The 20,591-nt window shown below is 35.5% G+C and overlaps 1 protein-coding gene and 1 non-coding gene across 4 annotated transcripts in view; one reads left to right on the top strand and one right to left on the bottom strand.

Moving 5' to 3' along the window:
* The window catches only part of Rnf13 (ring finger protein 13), an 89,554-nt gene that overhangs the window by 32,678 nt on the left and 36,285 nt on the right, over positions 1 to 20,591 (top strand). For all 3 annotated transcript variants that reach the window (XM_021646715.2, XM_060378342.1, XM_060378343.1), the window contains one exon: positions 2,545 to 2,670. In XM_021646715.2, the coding sequence (XP_021502390.1) occupies positions 2,545 to 2,670 (126 nt within the window). The remainder of the gene's footprint in view (positions 1 to 2,544; positions 2,671 to 20,591) is intronic.
* Positions 19,037 to 19,143, bottom strand: LOC132652685 (U6 spliceosomal RNA). Its single transcript, XR_009590262.1, has one exon. It is a non-coding gene; the product is annotated as a U6 spliceosomal RNA (small nuclear RNA).

Genomic DNA, 20,591 nt, shown 5'->3' on the forward strand with positions numbered 1-20,591 from the left:
TGAATATCATAGTCCTAAAAGCTTTTACAACATATGATTATATCATAACTCTGCTGTATTATGTGTTTAATTGTATGTCTGATGATTTTGAGATGTCATTACACTCTTTTACATATCCTCATTTACTTATCAGAAGATTAAAATAACCAGAGAAAATGGACATAACATTTTCTTAGTCTTGGTAGTTCCTTAGACTTCTTACATATTAAGTAGCTTTATACTGTATTTCTGTCAGAAGCTAGGTATGAGAAGTCCTTAGAGCAAAGGAAGCATTCTTCTAATGAGAAGAGACTGGACCTGGAGAGTGTATTAATCATGAGGTCTGGCTGAAGGCATCACCTTTTTGGCTACTCTTTTTTAGGGCCAGAGAGTTCTGCCAAGTTGGCAAAGGTCACTGCTTTCTCAGGTTGGCTTTGTGGTTGTCACAGACTGAATTTGCGTGGAATTGTTAAGTGACTCATATTTGAGGGCTAGTAATAGCAAGGTATGTTAGCAAGTTATTTTCTTCAGTATAATCCATATGAAATATAATACTTAATAATTTAAGACATGTCAGCCAACTTAAGCAAAAAGATTATTATAAGAACGTTTAGTGTATGTGTTTTTGAGATGTATGTATTGCGTTAAAGATAGCGGGATGCATTATACTGGATTCATTTATAAAAGATTGAAAAGCAACAACTCTTCTCTCTTTTCACTTATCTGTCCTTTTGCTGCTGCCTCCTGGAGTAGTTCGGATCTAGATGTCTGGAGCTCCTGGTTCTATAGTGTCTTCACTGATTTCTGTGCCTTCTTAGTATGTACTGAGTTTAGTTGCTATTGAAAAGGACTAACTGCACCATGATTTGGCTGCAAGTGTTTGCAGAGTGGCATGCAAAGTATTCAGGGATTTAGGTACAGGGTATAAACATGTATGAAACAAATAGCCATTCTGATAATGGTTACAGTCCTGTTTCTGGGACATTTAAAACCAAGTGTTGTATGGAGTCAAGAGAGACATTCTGTGGGTGAATGAAGGACTGTTATTTTTCATTCCTGAAGCAGGTGAAAACACTCTTCATATTATAAGCCAAGCAGTGCAGCTTAAGGCAGAAGAAATCCCTAAATGCTAAGTTAAATTGGTTCATGGGACCAGTTCTAACACCATGCAGAACTCTGAAGATATGCTGTAGCTTTCTTTGCTTAGCTCTTTTTAAAAATAAGTTTTATTATTTTAGGTGTTTGTTGGTTCACGATGTCAGGATCATTTGGTTTTTTTTATTTCAGTTTGTTAATATGACTTTTCAAATGAATTCATCTTCTGATAATGGACCACCATACATTTTTGGGAAAGCAGATTGCTGTTTTCTTTTTAATATTTTAAATAGTTATCTTGCTATCATTGCAATTTTAATTTAAAAAATTTAAAAATTCTTGTTAATGTTCATATATGAGTTGATTTCATTTTGACATTTCATAATACATGGTTTGTATTCTGTTCTTGTTTACCCCATTTCTGCTGCTTTCTTCTTGCCTCTTCCTATCTCCCAAGTATTCCTTCCTTATGTGTTTATGTCTTACATATTGCATTGCTTTCTTTTCCTCCTCCTCCCATCCCATTATATTTCTTCTTTCCTCCATCATAGTTCCCTTACTATTTTCAACACACACACACACACACAGTCTCTCTCTGTTTCTGTCTCTCTCTTTTTCCTAGATTCCACATATGAAAAAAAGCATGGACTATTTCTGAATCTGGCTTTTGCTTAATATAATGAAATTAGTTCTATCCTGAAAATTCCAGGAATTTACTTTTCTTTACAGTTGAAGAAATTCTAGTGTTAAACCTTCATTTTTAAATGAATGCATTACTTTTCTATCGTGTGTATAGTACGATCTTAAAACTAATTACCTCATTCATGAGCTTGATTTCTGTTTTTTAACTATTAAAGTCAATATAGAAATTATCATATTTGTACATATGTCTTTATATACTCAGGCGAGTACTGATATAGAAAAAAATTCTAGAATATTTTATTTATACTCTTAATTTTTTTGCATTTTTATTTATTTATTATATATACACTGTTCTGCCTGCATGTCAGATCTTGCTGTAGATGGTTGTGAACCACCATGTGATTGCCGGGAATTGAACTCAAGAACTCTGAAAGAGCAACCACTGCTTTTAACCTCCAGCCCCTTATTTATGCTCTAATATGTGCCTTTTTCTTGTTTGATAATGTAAAAAGTAAAAGCTAACTTAAAAAAATTCTTAATTTAGTAAAATTGTTGGGAAATAGTGCCAACATCCTAGGAACAGCTATCTTTTTGGTGTAATTGATTTATGTGTAATCCTAAAAGTGTTAATATTCTGAAAGGCTGAAACTATAAAAAAAAATGAAATGGTTATAAATCCCGATTCTACTTGAAAAGTTGTGGGATTGTGAACAACTGTAGCTACAAGAAAATATATCTAGACTAGAAAACTAATGGAAGACGTCATAGAGGTAGGCGAATTGACTTATTGAGTGAAACAGAGATAATGTGTTACTAATTCCTTTGCAGGGGTTTTTGATTAACTCCAAACCAGAGAATGCTTGTGAACCCATAGTACCTCCTCCATTCAAAGACAATTCTTCTGGCACTTTCATCGTATTGATTAGAAGACTTGATTGTAATTTTGACATAAAGGTAATATTTTCTTTTTGATATTATTAATTTTTTTAGTTCCAATTTAAATTCTGCCCTTTTCAGGAAATATATGTCAGTATACTAAATTACTCAAATTAAAATAAGAATGAGGCCAGCCCAAGGAAATAGAAGATTGGAAGAAATCTTACTTAAGTCTCATTTGTTTCAAAATAAACTTTAAGCATTTAGTGGACAGTGGGAAATGGGAAAAAGAAAGAAATATATTGTCCATTTTAGGACACTTGGCTTTAGTAAGATTGAATATAAATTGCTATTGTTGGTGCTAAGAATTTAGGGTTTTTTTTTTTTTTTTGTCATCTTGAGCTGTGGTTTAATAGTGGAATATTCTTTTTTTATTTTTTATTTTTTATTTTTTTAATTTTTCATCAATTACACTTTATTCATTCTGCATCCCCCCATAAGCCCCTCCCTCCTCCCCTCCCGATCCCACCCTCCCTCCTCCCTCTGCTTGCATGCCACTTGTTCCCCAAGTCCACTAATAGGGGAGGTTCTCCTCTCCTTTCTGATCTTAGTCTATCAGTTCACATCAAAAGTGGCTGCATTGTCCTCTACTATGGCCTGGTAAGGCTGCTCCCCCCCAGGGGGAGGTAATCAAAGAGCAGGCCAATCAGATTATGTCAGAGGCAGTCCCTCTTCACATTACTATGTAACCCAATTGGACTCTGAACTGCTCTGGGCTACCTCTGTGCAGGGGTTCTGGGTTATCTCCATGAATAGTCCTTGGTTGGAGTATGAGTCTCTGGGAAGTTCCCTGTGTTCAAATTTTCTTGTTCTGTTGCTCTCCTTGTGGAGACCCTGTCCTCTCCAGCTCTTACTATTTCCCAGTTCTTACCTAAAATTCCATTCACTCTGCCCAACAGTTGCCCATCCGGCTCAGCATCTGCTTTGATAGTCTGAAGGGCAGAGGCTTTCAGAGGCCCTCTGTGGTAGGTTCCTAGGTTGTTTTCTGTTTTCTTCTTCTTCTGATGTCCATCCTCTTTGCCTTTCCGGATGGGGATTGGACATTTTAGTTATTTATCCAGTATATATAAAGAACTAAAGAAGCTGAAAAGCAGCAAACCAAGTAATAGTGGAATATTCTTGATCTAATATAAGAATGGAAACAACTTCAACCTTCAATTTTATATCTTAACTTTTATAGTATGGAATAAATGCTTAACCCTTACCTTTATCAACATTCACACTGACATTTCTTTTTTAATACACTTATTCTGTCCCTGTATTGGGCTTTGTCTTCCTTCAGTTGGGGGAAGCTGACATTTCAGACAGTAAAGCAGAACTCACCACAGAACTTATCTCCCTTTTGTATTTATTACTATATAACGACAACATGGTCTCTTTATGTAGCCTTGACTGCCCTGGAACTCTCCCTGTAGACCAGGCTGGCCACAAACTCACAGGAATCCATCTGCTTCTGCCTTTCCAATGCCAAGATTAAAGTCATGTGCCAGTATGTCTGGCTCTCACTATTATTAAAAGGCTAATTTTTTCATCCAGTTTTGTCAGCTAGAGTTAATTTGAGCAAAGTAAAACAAAAGTGATTTGTGACTCAGGCACCTTCTAGAATCACAGCTGATTCTGAGAATTCTACCCAGCACCATGATCACTCAGCAATGGTAAAGAAATAGAAGTAACGGCATAGAAAGTGGCTTAATTTGCTACAGTTAGTCAATCAATTGCCATTTGATGCTAGTGTAGGTAGCCTCAGGGCATCTTGAAATCCTCAAAGCTCGGTATTTTGATGGAATTCTATATTGTTTTGTCTACGATATGCATTTGGGATCTTAGAACATTGACCATTACCGTGATGCTCTAAGGTGTGGCTTCAGTCTGTAGGGCAGACTGTACCAGCTGGCAGAACCGTGTTGAGCCTGTGTGTAACAGAATCTCAATGATATTTCCTAGACACACTCAAAACTCTCACAGAGTGGACACAGCATATCATTTTCACACACTTTACATACTTTGATCATACTTAAGTCTGTTCAGTAAGAAAAGCCATTCTGAACTCTCAACTTCCATTACATGGAAGAAATGACACCTCTCTAATAAACTCATTAAAAAAATAGTTATAGCAAAGGGATGTGAAAATGTAGAGAATTTTGCATAGGATAAGTATCATTGTGTATTAGTATTGTGTATTAGTTCAGAATTTAGACTCTCAGTTTTCTTTAAATAAGAAATAGTGTGTGAGTCAAATCGGGATTGCCTATTCTCGGGTTGTTTATGTAGTTTAACTTAAACCATTTCAATATTTGACCCAGAAATAAACTTAATACAAATTGTCCTAACCAGAATAAAATATAACATTATTTTTTCCTATAAAGAAATTAACAATGAACTAATGATTTTGACTCAAGTTTATTAATTTCTAACTGTCTCACTACACACAGTCTTTGGTAAAAATAAGCTAGGATGTTATCTTGTTTATCATAACTTTTCTTATTAGATGAAGATTGGAGACAGTGAACTTTGGACGTTAGGAAACTACTGTCATTGACCATTCATTTTTAAGGATGGATTGGACAGGCAGGCTTTTTAGCTTCCTATTTATTATCTATGCCTTAATGTGTCCTAATTATGAATCTAAGTGTGTCTAACAGACACCTGCTTTCCATTTCCTGTCTTTTAACTTTGTGCTGCAGCCACATTACCATTTTGAAGCTCTCTATTTGTGGGTGTTGTTGACAGCACCTTCATGTTTTACATAATTTTCCCAGTCCAAGATTTTTTTTCAAGATGATCATTATCATCCATTTACCTGGTTATTTGTGTGTTGATGAACATGTTACTTCCTCGCTTCACTTTTCTTTATCTGCCCTCTCTGGATTACTAATAAAAAGGCTTATGAAATCGAGCCATGCAACAGTTAGCTTTCTGCTTTTTTTGCATAATGCATCCTTAAAGAATATATATGTGGGATGCAAGAGCGATGGCTAGGTAGTCAGAGTGCCTATGGGTTGTGGAGGACATGAGTTTGATTCCCATCACCCACATCAGGAAGGTCATACCTGATGATAACTCTAGCTTCTGGGGATCCCATGCCTCTGGCCGTGAGGGGACCTGTACTTCTGTACACGTACCTCAACACACACACGCACAGTAAAAGTAAACCTAAATCTAAAGTATATATATATGTGGAAAACTTGTAGAAATGTTTAAATTAGTCACTTTCATTTTAGGAAGGGAGATGTTAACATTTTTTTCCTAATAGATTTTACCATATAGACACAGTGTCATTGGATAAAATTTTTGTTGGTTATACATATTTTCTTTTAAACTAATATATTTTCTTCAAAGATTTGCTTAATGACGCTCAGGTGATTCCCATTGATTTTTATCTTCTTCATACTTGTATTAAATACAGGGATATCAGTTTAGGGGAAAAAGTGGTTATAATCAAGGCCTGAAAATAAATCAGATACATTTGAATACCAAATACCTTTCAATGCCTTGAACATAGGATGCAGACGATAGGTGTGAGCTGTTGCTACTGCATAATTTTTCCCATTTTAAATAAATTTAATAATAATAGCAACAATGGTAGTTTTAAATAAATGACATTTATTTAGTGACTCAGTATCAGTTGTAAAATTCTGCTATTGAATAAAAAGGGCAGTTGAGTTACATTAGCATGTAATGTAAAAAATGCAGGCTAGTCCTAATTGTAATAATTATGAACCACCTATCAAGGTAATTTAAGGAAGATAAAATTGTCTCAGTCAATGGAGAAACAAATATAATTTTACCTCAAAGAAAATTTTTGGTGAATAAGTATCATCCTTTGATTAGAAAACACTGTATTTTCTGAGTTTCCAGATTGATTATTATATACAGTTTTATATCACATATAGAATCTAACGACTTATAATGTGGACACATATGTAAGTAAAATTTAAAATTTAAAATTTCCCCAATTTAAAATTTTACTTACATATCTTTGTAGTGTTCAGTAGTGGTCCATTTATGTCTGTGTATAATTTTGAATGACTGCACTGGCTTAAGCAAATAACTTACTTGTATGTTCTTCAAATATAAGATACTCAGGTCACTCTGATGTGCCTTGATGAATAATGTCCAGGCAAGAAGAAAACATGTAACCTTAGAGAAAGATGACTTATGTCACCAAACTGTGAGAGTAAAACATCCTATAAAAGCTGCTTATTAGGGATGGATTTAAGATTCCTTGGGGGACAACTTGTAGGAGTCAGGTCTCATCTGTCACCATGTAGGTTCTAGAGATGTACCAGTGTCAGGCATGGCAGCAAGCACCTCCTTGCTGAATTATGTTTTTTTCATTTAATTACATTTTTTTTTAAGATAAGGTCTTAATATATAGCCATACTGTCATGACTTTTGACATTTGCTGTGTATTCCACATTCAAACGAACTTGGAGTAATCCTCCTGCCTTTTACCTTTCATCTTATGCTTGAAAAATCTTGTGAAAAGAAATGTTATTTCTTCAGGTCAGGGAATATCATAGCAAAGCATTTTCTTCTTTTTTGAGACAGGTTGTCACTCATTATGTCTGTCTGCCTCTGCCTTTTGAGTGCACATTTACACTTCTTTTTGTGATTAAAGGGTAGTCTTTTTGTCCAATATTTCCCCCTTCTTGCTTGATGCTAGCCTGAACGTCTGTGAGCTTGTTTTTTTCTAAATGTAGCTTCTTAGCATGTTAGCTTATATTTTATATGGTTTTGGGTATTAAGCCTTAAATATCGGGCCTAGGCCACCAGAACAGTGAGTGGGCATCAAAGGACATGTGTACTCAAGATCTGTCACTGGGTGGCACTGAGAATCAACATGCTGATTGCAATTGCTCTATCACTGTTATTTGTCAAGGACAATGTGAATCCTTGTCATTTGAGACAGTTTTAGTTGACAGATAGCAAATGCAGATAGGTATCTTTTGCTTGTGTTAACTTAATTCTTCAAACCTTATGTTCAGTGATAAACATTTGGAATGCTACCTCTGCTGTATTAGGTTGAGAAATATTAGGTTGGTTGGATTATGAATCCTGTCAGCACACAAAAAGTAATATAAATATAAATTTAAGTGGAGATTTTATTTTAATATGCATAAGAACCTAATGAGTGCTATTTGTAAACTTAACTTGGAATCCTAGTACTTGAGTGTTTAGGCATCTTTTTCACTATAGTCACTAATTTGAGCTGCTGAGATATTATTGAATGCTAAATGTCAAGTTGTGAAAGGTCTATGTGTGTGTATGTGGTGGTAAAAGATATTAGGGTACTTTTTTGTTTGTGTCAATGAAACAGGCCTGAGCAGTTGCAAATGCAAATTTTTTTTCATTTTTAATTTTAATATCAAATATATTTCCCAATATTTAAAACTTCCTTGCTTATGTGCCACAATTTGACTTAAAAGTATGGTATTGAGACATAGAATAAGATTTTCACTTTTTAAATTTCTAAGTACTGCAGCTTCTCTTTTCTGGCCTTCTCAAAATGAATAAATAATTTCCAACACAATAAAGAAGCTTCAGTAGTCCAAAAATATGTTCTAGAGGAATAAATTCACTTCATTGCTAAGCCTTCAAAAACGTGCAGATGTGACATGTGTCTTAGCAGAAGGTCAAGTCTGAAAGCATGACCTCAAAGGAGGGAACGAGCATGCTCTGTACCTTCACTGTAAATTCACAAAACTCTGGCACTAAAACATGTTTCTGACAGCCTCTCTTGTGGTGTCTGTGCACTTTTATTTTTATTTTTTTTAAAGAGAGTAGTTCTTCTTAGGTTTAGTTCTTCCTTTCTCTATGAATATGTGGGTGGAAGGAAACTATATGACTTAGTAGCCTGTCGGAATGAGGACTGAGGCAAGGAGGAACTTACATTTGACACTTGCCGCAGAGAAAAGGCCTGCTTCATGTACCACGTGACTAACCAGAGAAGTGCTAGTCATGTTTGGTGCCCTTTACTTGACAAGGCTTAGAAAATTCAATATATATGAGGAATATTTTTCTACAATGACTGAAAAAAACTTTTATGGCTCTAGGGAAACAAAGCCACATACAAAAGGAAAGTGTATTTTCCTGACTTGTATCTTGTAGGATCAGAGCTGGATATATAGTTATTCTTGTTACAGTTTAAGCAGCTGTTTGATGGATATTCTCTTAGAACTGAAATGTATACAAGTAATCAGGATTATTCCTTTCTCGTGAAATGGAAAGTCTCACAGTCATGATACTCCAAGACAGGTACAGCTGTGCACCTGTAGTTCCAAAAGTTTCAGTTTCTTGGAAGACTCAGGAAGATTGACTAAGCCTAGGAGTTTGAAATCAAATAGGACAACATGGTAGCCCTTCATCTAAAACAAAAACAAAAACAAAAACAAAAACAAAAAACCTCAACAAAGAGCAACATTACCTGTTCTTTTTTCTTTTCTTTTCTTTTCTTTTTCTTTTTTTTTCTTTTTTTTTTTTTAAGCTAGGGGCTAAGGGCTTGTTTAACTTTGGTAGGTTGTATATATCAATATATCAAGGAATCCAGCTATGCCTTTTAGGTTTTGCAGTTTGGGGAAATATAAAATTTTAAAGATATGTCCTTAGAATTCTGGGAATTTACTTAGTGTCTGTTGCAATCTCTCCCTTTCATCTCTAATTTTAATTTGGATCTGCCCTTTCTCTTGATTAATTTGACTAAAGGTTTGTAAATCTTGTTGATTGTCTCAAAGAACCAACTTTCACTGAATCTTTGGTTTTTTGTTTGTTTTTGTTTTTTTTTTTGAGATTTCTTTTTTTTGTATTTCATTAGTTTCAGCCCTGCATTTGATTATTTCTTTTTGTTTACTCTTTTTGGGTGTTGTTCTGTTTTTTAGAGCTTTCAAGTGTGTATCGTTAAGTTATTAGTATGAGATTCCTCTAGTTTTTTGATGTAGGCGCTTGGTATCATGACTTTGTCTGTTAAAACTGCCTTCATAGTATTTCAAAGGCTTGGATATATTGTGTTTCCATTTTCATTCAATTCTGAAAAGTTTAAAATTTTCTTCCTGATTTCTCTTTTGACCCAGTTTTGGTTCAATAGTGAGTTGTTTAGCTTTCATGATTTTTTACACATGATTTCTAGTGTTGGTATCCAGCTCTAAGCCATCGTGATCAAATAAGATGCAAGATGTTATTTCAGTTTTTTTATCTGTTAACACAGCTTTGTGTCCTCATATGTGGGCAATTTTGGAGAAAGTTTCATAGGCTGCTAAGAAAAAAAGTGCATTCTTCAGTGTTTGGGTGAAATGTTTTGTAGATGTCTGCTAGGTCCATTATAATGAACTCTAGCATTTGCTATATTTAGTTTGTCTATTGTTAAGAATGAAATAGTGAAATTACTCTCTATTACTGTGTTCGGATCAAAATGTGATTTTTATCAGTAGTAGTATTTCTTTTATGAAATTGGGTCCCCTTGTATTTAGTGTATAAATGTTCAGAATTATATTCTCTTGTTGATTCTTTTCTTTAATGTGTACCATCTTTCCTTATCTCTTATGATAATTTTTTGTGTGAAGTCTACTCTGTCAGATATGAAAATGGCTATATCTGCTTGCTTTTTGGTTCCATTTGCTTGGAATACCTTTCCCTATCCTTTTACTCGAAGGTGATGTGTGTCCTTCATGGTGAGATGTGTTTCTTAGAAGGAGCGGAAGGCTGCATCCTGCTTTCTAATACAGTCTCTTAGTCTGTATCTTTTATTGGGTGATTGAGACCATGAATATTGAGTTACTAAACAGTGTTTATTACTTCATGTTATTTTTCTGTTGTTGTTTATCTCCCCACTCCTTTTTAATTTTTTTAAGGATCACTTTATTTATTGATTTAAAGATAAATCAATTTCAGTATGTTTTAATTCTTCCATGAAAGGTATAACAACTCACTGTAGCACAATGATATCCTTTTATTGAAGGTTAATTTTTTCACATAATGTTTTCTCACATAATATATCCTGATTATGGTTTCTCCTCTCTTCGTCTCCTCGTAGTTCCTTCCTCCCTTTGGAATCCATTGCCTCCCCATCTCTCATTAGAAAAGAACAAGTTTTTAAGAAATAATAAAAAGAATACAACAAAATAAAATATAATAACGTAAAACAAAAACTCACCTCATTGAAGTTGGACAAGACAAAGCACAGAAATGTCAGCTTGTAATTCATCACAAGAGTAAACTCCAAGGCTGCTGTTCTGAATGGCCTTCAAGGAGCTCCATAACATGCTTCTTTTTTCCCTATCTCTTCACCCTCTGATTATCAGCAATAATAAAAATGAATTGCCATGCATTAACCACAACATGAACATTATTTCCTATGTTCCAGGAACTGTCTAGCTACTGCTTTAAAAGCCTCACTTGCTAAATCCTCAGAACAACCTTCTTAGTTGGGCATACTGTATTGATTTTATGAAGGTTACTTGCCTAAACTGATACATCTTGTAATAATGAGAGCAACATTCAAAGCCAGGCTGTCTAGTTGTGAGGTTCTGCTGCTCAAGTGTTCTGCCTTCCAGGGTACCCTTCTGGGATCTACCCTTCTCTTCAAGTCAAGTGGCACTTTCTGTTTCTAATTTTGTTTTCATTATGTCTTTTGGTATGCTATTGGCTTGTTATTACTGTCTTTTCTGCAAGAAAAAAAATTCTTCTACCTCTTTCTACAATTAAATCAAATTTTTTCTTGTAGAGATGCAATTCAAGTTTTATAAAATCTGCCCTATAGGTATTTCATGCTATAACAGCTTCTTCTTTTAAGTTTCTGCTTTACCCCAGTATTTTAACACATTTCTTCTTGTCACATATTGTTTATTTAATAAGTTTTGTTTTTCCTATAGGATCCTAATATTAATATACCCACGTCTTTCTCATTTTAGTTTACCTTTCCAGCCTTGGTGAAATGCTAAGTGCTGATGGTATTCCTGGCCCTGGCCCTGGTTCTGATCCATCAGCAAATGCCATTGTGTTGTTTCCTTTACTGTTGACAGTAAAGGAAAACTATTTGAGATAAGTAGTATTTGAGATAAGTAGTCTATGAAGAGAAAACAGATTTTTTTTAGTTGTAGTTTCCAAGTATTCTGTCTATGGTTCTTTGGCTCTGTTGCTTCTGCATGAGAGCGTGTGGCAGAACCATCTGCTTACTTCTCACGGACAGGAAGCAAAGATAGCCTGAGGAATAAACTAGCATCCTACCATCCCAAAGTCAGGCTTCCACTCACCTAAAACATACCATTCAGATACCCCTCTTAACATTTCCACCACCTTCTAGTAGTGGCATGGTAAGGACCAAGCCTTTAACATGGGTCTTTGGAATATTGTAGATCCAAACTATAGCCCCAAACTTCTCTCTAACCTAATAAAATGCTGTCCATATCAGCTCTGCCCAAGTGTGACTGACTGTAGGGCCTATCTTGCCTCATTTCTAAAATATATAAAAGAATATCTAGATTGTAGGACCATGGTAAACATTGGAGATAATAATAAAAATGTGTAGCAAGTAGATTCCTTTTGTTCTTACCATTTTTGTTCTGGAACTTAGTTGTTTATGTCATATTAACAGCTTCCCAGTTTCTAATGCCTATGAATCCTTCATTCATGGTCATCTTGTGAACACAATCACTTCTTCCTTCTTATAAGGTATATTTATTAGTGTTGCTACTACCAATTGGTTTGGACTGAAAAAGATGAACTATTGTTTTATTTCCAGGATTTTTTAAAGATTTAATATGCATACAGTGTATACATATATGTATTTTTTATGTATACAGTATTCTTGCATATATGCTTACGTGCCAGAAGAGAGCACCAGAGCTCATTCTAGATGGTTGTGAGCTACCGTGTGGTTGCTGGGAATTGAACTCAGAACCTTTGGAAGAGCAGCCAGTGCTTTTAACCTCTGAGCCATCTCTCCAGCCCTCCAGTATTTCTTTTGCAACTTGTCTCATTGATGCCTTTATCATTAGCAGTGTGCTATATTCTGATACGCTGCCTGTTTAAAAGAACAAGCCAGTAATTCCTTATTTCCTTGAAACTCTTTGCTAGGTACCTGCTCTAAATAATACAGTTGCATCTAATTTGTAGACTAGATGTAAAGTATTCAGGATATTTACTGCAGTTTGAGCTAACAACTCTGACCAGTCCCTTAAAGGGAAGAATGGCAGGTTTTTCATATTTCTTTTTTTTTTTTAGTTTTGATGGTTGTTTTGGATGTAGGTTTTATTCACTGTGTGTGTTTTTTATTCATGAATCTTCTTGTTCTTTACTTCCATCTGACACCATATGTTTGAGGTTGCATTTTATGAATGTAAAACCCATTCACATGATTACTAAATGATTTAGGTTTTATTTCTGTCTCATGTGTTCTTAAAAATACCAGATGCTGCTTAGTTGAAAATGTAATTTAATTTGACTGACACTTGAGGTTTATAGTTTCTAAATGCAACTATATTTTCCTTGTTTGTTTTCACAAGCATTGTGGTTCATATGTTAACTTCTTCATTTTGAAAATCAATAAAACAATAAAAACAAACCTTGGGGGAAGATTGTTAAGTTTTTGAAAATAAGCTAGGCATGGCATGGTGGTTCGCCCCTGTCATCTCAGCACTCAGGAAGGCAGATGCAGGTGGATCTCTAAGTTTGAGGCCAGCTTGGTCTGCAGAGGGAGTCCAGAACAGACAAGGCTACACAGAGAAACCCTGTCTCAAATTGTATTTTGAACCATTTATTTTATTTTTAGAGTTTACACTTATGATCACAGAGTTCTTTCCCATTTTAATAGTTTCACATTTTCTATTTCAGGAATTTTTATTTTGTTAGCAGAAACAGCTTTTGATAGTAATGAAATTTTGCATTTATTTGTGGAAGTAGTTGCATGATAGGTATGTGAAATAAATATTTATCTTCAATTGCTTAATAATGTCTTAAAAACTTAGTGTCTGCTCTATTTGTGTAGTTTCTTAGCATGCTGTTGTTAAGCCATTCATTCATGTTACTGTGTTAGTAATTTGAGAGTGAGGGCTTGGAGAGACGGCTTAGCAGGAAATACTGCTTGCTGTGTAAGCCTGACACCCGAGTTCAATCCCCTGCTCCATGGAAAGGTGAAGAGAACTACTCCTGTGGCACACTGTGCACCCATGTTCACACACACCCCTAACACCCCCACGAACAACAAAACAACGAGTACATTTCAAAAATAATTTTGGAATGAGAAAGCATGTTATAAAACTGTTGCTACTTTGGCTCTCACCAGAAAACATCATAGGTAGAGAGTGTCTAAAGATGTAAAGAGCCTTTGATAGCCAGCTTTGTAACTGGCATGGTACATGTATGCATAAGTTTAACATGTGGCATGGTTTAAGGTTAATGCAATATTAGTACTTAAGTAAATAGATTGGTGAAAGTACTCTAAGCAGAGAAAGGCTGCTGTGGATGGAGATGGTTAGAGAAGGGGACATGAGGCAGATGTACTTCACAGTTAGTGTGGATGTTAAGACGTTCAAAAGAGAGCATGCTGGAGACAGTGGTAAGAAGCAAGACAACACGTCGCCTTTTTGGCTGTCTGAGAAGACAGGCCTCTGTAAGGACAACAGTGCTTCTGGTCCATCTTCCATCTCTGTTGTACACAACATACACTGGGATTTCTGTGGTGGCTTTGTCAGCCCTAACATGCTGCATCTTTGCTCTCAGAGAAGTAAGTTAGCGTTACAAAACCTAAGTCTTTTTATGTCAGCAGAAAATAGTTTTTGATATCGATCCAGTCTTTTATTTCTTAAGTTGTGTGTATGCAAAAGATGCTTTTTTTGATGTGCTTCTTGGCTAGCTTGGGGGAAGAATTAAATTGGTTACTGAAATATCAGAAAAGCTAACAGAACACCAACAAACTATTAAATAAACCTATTTAAAACTATTGAAATTTCTATTATTATGGTGATATGGTGAATGAATGATGACTTAAGACATAGCAAGGACCAGAAGGTACAGTATTATTTTCTAGAAGGTCCTACTCTGGGAGAGCAGGGACTTCTCTGAGGAAGAGGCTCCTGTGCTTTCTTAGTTTGAATTAGGCAATAAAATTAAATGGTAATTAAAATCCACATGAAAATAATAAAATAATAAACTTATATTCTTAAATATTGACTTTTTTGCATGAATACAAAATATTATGCTAGATTTGTTAACTGGTAGATTTCTTGTCATTGTTCCTAATGTTAAAGTAGTTAAAGGTCTTGTGTTCAGGGTCCTATGTCAGTGAGTGGTTTCTTTTAACTAGTTCTTTAGAAAAATCTTTCTGCCCAGTTTTACACTTATGTGAACTTTTAATCTAAACAAATATTTTATTTCCTTAACTCATTCAGTGACATTTGATTAGTGATGTTTTACTCTTGTAAGGCTATTTTATAGATGATGGGGCCATAAATATGGGCAAAATATTCCTGTCTGAAGATACTCATATCTCCCACAGATGATAAAATTACTCAGATTAATCCACACTTGCATTGGTGGTAAATTTAAAGAAGTCATGGGCAACGTGGAAGAAAATGTGCTGTGCAAAGCTGACTTACCATGAATACATAGCCGTGTTCTCTTTAGCTCATTTGTCAGATTCAGAAAAATGAATAATTAGACATCGCTTTTACTGAGAACTGAACCCTAGGTTTTCTGTGACTCTCTGGAAGTTGGTATAGGTTTTATTTCTATTAAACTTTCAGCAGTTTCCAGTATTTGTAGTGCTGCTAACCAAAATAAAACTAATATTAGACCTAGAAATTCTTTTAAAAACTTAATTAGCCTGTTTATAGAAAGTATTAGTTATAAAGTGATATATTTCAAGAGTTTCTTGCCAGATTAAGTATTTAATATATAAAAATGTTTATAGTTTTTAAATATAATTTCTATTTTAAAAGAGTCAAAGTTTTGAAAATGTATGTAAAGATATACATTTATTGTTTTTATCATGCATTATTTTTCTACTTAATAGCATTGTTGGACACTTTTCAAATCTTTTATGTTGGAAACTTGCCACAAAACTAGCTTCATTCTCATGGTTATTAGTTACTATTTCAGTCTTTCAAAAGATTAAGTAGCTCTCTAAAATTGGAGGAAGTAATTTCTGATTGGAGGCTATTTCTAATTTTTTTGAAAGGAATTTTATGTAACTTTGTTGAACAAGTTTATCTAAATAGCATATATATACACAATATATATATATCATGGTGGTTATTCTTTTTTATGTGTTCATGGATTAAATTTGCAAGTATTTTGTTGAGTATTTTTGCATCTATGTGCATAAGGGAAATTGGTCTGTAATTTCTTTTATATTTCATCTTTGTGGTTTGGGTATGAAGATGACTGGCCATATAAAATGAATTTGGCATTGCTCCTTCTGTTTCTGTTTTGTGGAATAATTTGAGGAGTATTGGCATTAGCTCTTTTTTGAAAGTCTAGTAGAATTCTGAGCTGAAACTGGATTTTGTTTTGTTTTGTTTTTGGTTAGGAGACTTAATGACTGTTTCTATTTCTTTCTAAGTTATAGGCCTATTTAGGTTGTTTATCTGATCCTGATTTAACTTTGCTGAATTGTATATGTCAAGAATTATCCATTTCTTTTAGATTTTCCGATTTTGTGGAGTACAGATTTTTAAAGTAAAACCTGATGATTCTTTGGTATTCCTTGGAGTCTGTTGTTATGTCCCCCCTTTTATTTCTGATTTTGTTAATTTAGATACTGTCTCTGCCTTTTCATTAGTTTGGCTAAGGGTTTGTCTATCTTGTTGATTTTTCTCAAAGAATCAGCTCTCTGTATCTCATTTCTATCTTATTGGTTTCAGCCCTCTGTGTAGTTATTTCCTGCTACCTATTCCTCTTTGGTGTGCCTGCTTCTTTTTGTTCGATAGCTTTTGGGTTTGTTGTGGGGTTGCTAGTATGAGATCTTTCCAATTTCTTTATGAAGGGTCTTAGTGCTATGAACGTTCCTCTTAGCACTGCTTTCATTGTGTTGCCACAAGTTTAAGGTATATTGTACATTCATTTTCATTGAATCATAGGAAGTCTTTAATTGCTTTATTTCTGCCTTGACCCAGTGGTCATTCAGTAGAGAGTTGTTCAGTTTCAGTAAGTTCTGTTCTTGTTGAAATCCAGCTTTCGTCCATATTGGTCTGATAGGATGCAGGGGGTTATTTCAGTTTCCTCTTATCTGTTGAGACTTCTTATAATTAGGTATGTGGTCAGTTTGGAGACTGTCCCATGAGGTGCTGAGAAGAAGGTATATTCTTTTGTGTTGGGGTGAAGTGTTCTGTGGATATCTGTTAGATATATTTGGTTTATAATGTTTGTTAGCTCCAGTATTTCTTTGTTTCGGTTTTTTCTGGATAACCTGTCCATTGTGGAGAGTGGGGTGCTGAAGTCTCCTGTTATCACTGTGGGAGGGATAATGTATAATTTAAGCTTTAGTAGTGTTCCATTACAAACATAGGTGCCCTTGTGTTTGGGGCATAGATCGTTAAGAATTAAAAGATCATTTTGGTGGTTTTTTCTTTGATAAGTATGAAAATATTTTTTTAGCTGTTTTATTCTGAAGTAATGCCTATCTTTGATGCTGAGGTGTGTTTCTTGTATGCAGCAGAAGGATGGAGCCTGGTTTTGCATCCATTTGTTAGCCTGTGTTTTTTCATTAAGGAATTGAGTCCATTGATACTGAGAGATATTAATGACCAATAGTTGTTAATTCCTGTTGTTATTGTTGAGTGTGTGTGTTTGTTTCCCTTTTGATTTTGTTGGTGTGAGATTATTTATTTCCTTGTTTTCATGGGTATAGTTAAGTTCCTTGGGTTGGAGTTTTCCTTCTAGTACCTTCTGTGGATACATGGATAGATACTTTTTTAAATTGGACTTTATTCTTGAATATGTTCCTTTTTTACATCTATTATTTAATTAAAAGTTTTACTGTGTAATGTAATCTGGGCTTAGAATCTGCCACATATCTGTCCAGGGCCTTCTGGCTTTTAGAATCTCCCTTAAGAAGTCAGAGGTTTAATTCTAATAGATGTACCTTTATATGTTACTTGCTTTTTTTTTTCTTTTGCAGCTTTTAATATTCTTTCTTTGTTCTTTATGTTTAAAGTTCTGAGTGTTATGTAGCAAGCAAGGGGACTTTGCTTTCTGGCCTAATCTATAAGCTTGTACCTTTATAGGCATGTCCTTTTTTAGGTTAGGAAAATTTTCTTTTTTTTTTTTTTTTAGCATTTAAACATTTTTTTAATATTTTTTTTTTTATCAGTTACATTTTATTAACTCTGTATCCCAGCCGTGTCCCGATCCCTCATTCCCTCCCAGTCCCTCCCTCCCTCCCTCATCTCCACCGTGCCCCTTTCCAAATCCACTGATGGGGGACCTCCTCCCCATTCATCTGATCCTGTTTTATCAGGTATCTTCAGGACTGGCTGCAAAGCCCTCCTCTGTGGCCTAACAGGACTGCTCCTCCCTTCGGGGGTGGGGAGACCAAAGAGCCAGTCATTGAGTTCCTGTTAGAAATAGTCCCTGTTCCCCTCACTTTGGGAAACCAATTGGTTACTGAGCTACCACAGGCTACATCTGAGTGGAGGTTCTAGGTTATATCCATACATGGTCCTTGGTTGCATGTCAGTCTGAGAAAAGACCCTGTGCCCAGATATATTTGGTCCTTGTGGAGCTCCTATCCTTTCCCCATCAGACTAACTCCCCTTCTTTCTTATGATTCCCTGTACTCTGCCAAAGGTTTGGTCATGAGTCTTTGCTTTGAAAACACTGCTAGTTAGAGTCTTTCAGATGCGCTCAGTAGACTCCTGTCATACGTTCAATGCACATCCCATCTGTCTTTCTAAACGAGGATTGATCATCTTACCCCATGTCCGCTCAATTGATTATCTTTTTTAGGTGTATAGATTTCATTATGTTTATCATATCTTATAGGTCTATATAAGTGAGTATATCCCATGTTATATGATATTATTGAAAATATTTTCTGGGCCTTTGAGCTGGGATTTTTTCCTTCTTCTGTTCCTATTATTCTTTTTTTTCCATTATTTATTTATTTGTGTCTTATTTATTCACTTTGTTTTTTAACTTTTTTATTTTTAAATAATTTTATACATTAACTGTATCCCAGCTGTAGCCCTCTCTCTTTTTTCCCTCCCAACCCTTCCCTCCCTCCCTCATCTCCTCCCTGCCCCCTTCCACTGAAACGGGGTGTCCTCCTCTCCTTCCGTCTGGCCCTAGCTTATCAGGTATCTTCAGGATGGTTGCAATGTCCTTATTTGTGGCCTAGCAAGGCTGCTCCTCCCTCAGGCGGGAGGGGAAGCTCATGAGTTCATGTCAGGAAAAACATATGGAAAGCTTCACGAATTTGCGTGTCATCCTTGCCCAGGGGCCATGCTAATCTTCTCTGTATGGTTCCAGTTTTATTATATGTGCTGCCGAAGCAAGCACTGTTCCTATTATTCTTAGGTTTGATTTTTTCATAGTGTTTCAAATTTCCTGAATCTTTGTGTCAGGATTTTGTTAGATTTAATATTGTCTTTGACTGATGTGTCTGTTTCTTCTGTCATTTCTTCAATGCCCGAAATTCTCTCTTTCATCTCTCATATTCTCTTGGTGATGCTTACATCTATAGTTTCTGTTAGCTTCCTAGATTTTCCATTTCCAGTATTCCTCAGTTTCTGTCTTCTTTATTCCTTCCAGTTTTTGGGTTTGAACAGTTTTATTCATTTCTCCTTTTTTTTTTTTTTGGTTTATGATTTCCTGAATTTCTTTAAGGGTTTTATTAATTTCCTTTTTAACAGCTAAGAATTATCTGGTTAAGGAATTCTGCCATCTTTCATTTCAAATGATCTGTCATAAAGTTGGTTTTAAGTTCTTTTTCTTGTGCGTCAGCTGTTTTGGAGTATTCAGGGCTTGCTGTAGTGGGAGAGCTGAGCTCTGGTGTTGACATGCTGTCCTGGCTGGTTTTGATTGTCTTCTTACTCTGGCATCTAGGCACCTGGAATTGGAGCAGTTGTCATTGTTGGATGCCTTTTTTTCCCCATTGGTTTCTGTTTAGTCTCTAGTCTTCTGGCCTGTCTGGCCTGTCTGGCCTGTGGTTGAGTAGAGGGTCACCACCCAAGTTGGGGGCTGGATTTCTGGTGGCTGGGGTGGTTTCTGGTTGAGCAGGGGCCTAGCCTGGGTTTCTGGATGCCACTGTGGCATCCAGGGTGCTTCCACTAGAGCTGTGGGCTGCAATCCTGAGTTGCTTGTATATGCTGCATTTCTATGTGTAGTGAATGATTTTAAGCATTTCAAAATATTTTTATATACGAGAACATTTCTGAAACTGAGGATTGAAAAAGAAAGCAGAACTGTGTAGATAGATGGCTTAGGAAATTAGTCCCTGTCCCCCAACTGTGAAGACAGATCTTAAGAACCCATGTAAATTAAGTATTGGGTAGGTGTAGCAGCTTTCCTGTATTCCCAGCACTGGGGAAGAGGAGACAGAAAATTCCCATGGTAAACTGTCTACTTGTACTAGTTAGTGCTGTGAGCTCTGGGTTTAAAATGAGACCTCGCTTCAGTAAGTAAAATAGAAAGTGATCAATGAAGACAGCTGATGTCAACCTCTGGTCTCCAGATGTACTCACACACAGATACGCACACACACACGTATATATGAACATGTATACAAGTAGTCACCCTAACATAGAGAGAAAGTAATTTGCCTGAGTTTTTGCCACTATTAAGTATTGAGATGAATTTGAATTCCTGGGGCCTAGTGACTACTCAGCCTGATGATGGCAAGTTTCTGTTTTGGAAATGGACTCCTTATTGTTTTGGGTTCTCTTGATACTTGTGCCATATCCCTGGCCTTTATTGTCTTGAGTTCTCTTAATGCCCTGAATAAAATG

Source organism: Meriones unguiculatus, chromosome 2 (genome assembly GCF_030254825.1).
Source record: "Meriones unguiculatus strain TT.TT164.6M chromosome 2, Bangor_MerUng_6.1, whole genome shotgun sequence".
In the NCBI taxonomy this organism is placed as follows: Eukaryota; Metazoa; Chordata; class Mammalia; order Rodentia; family Muridae; genus Meriones; species Meriones unguiculatus.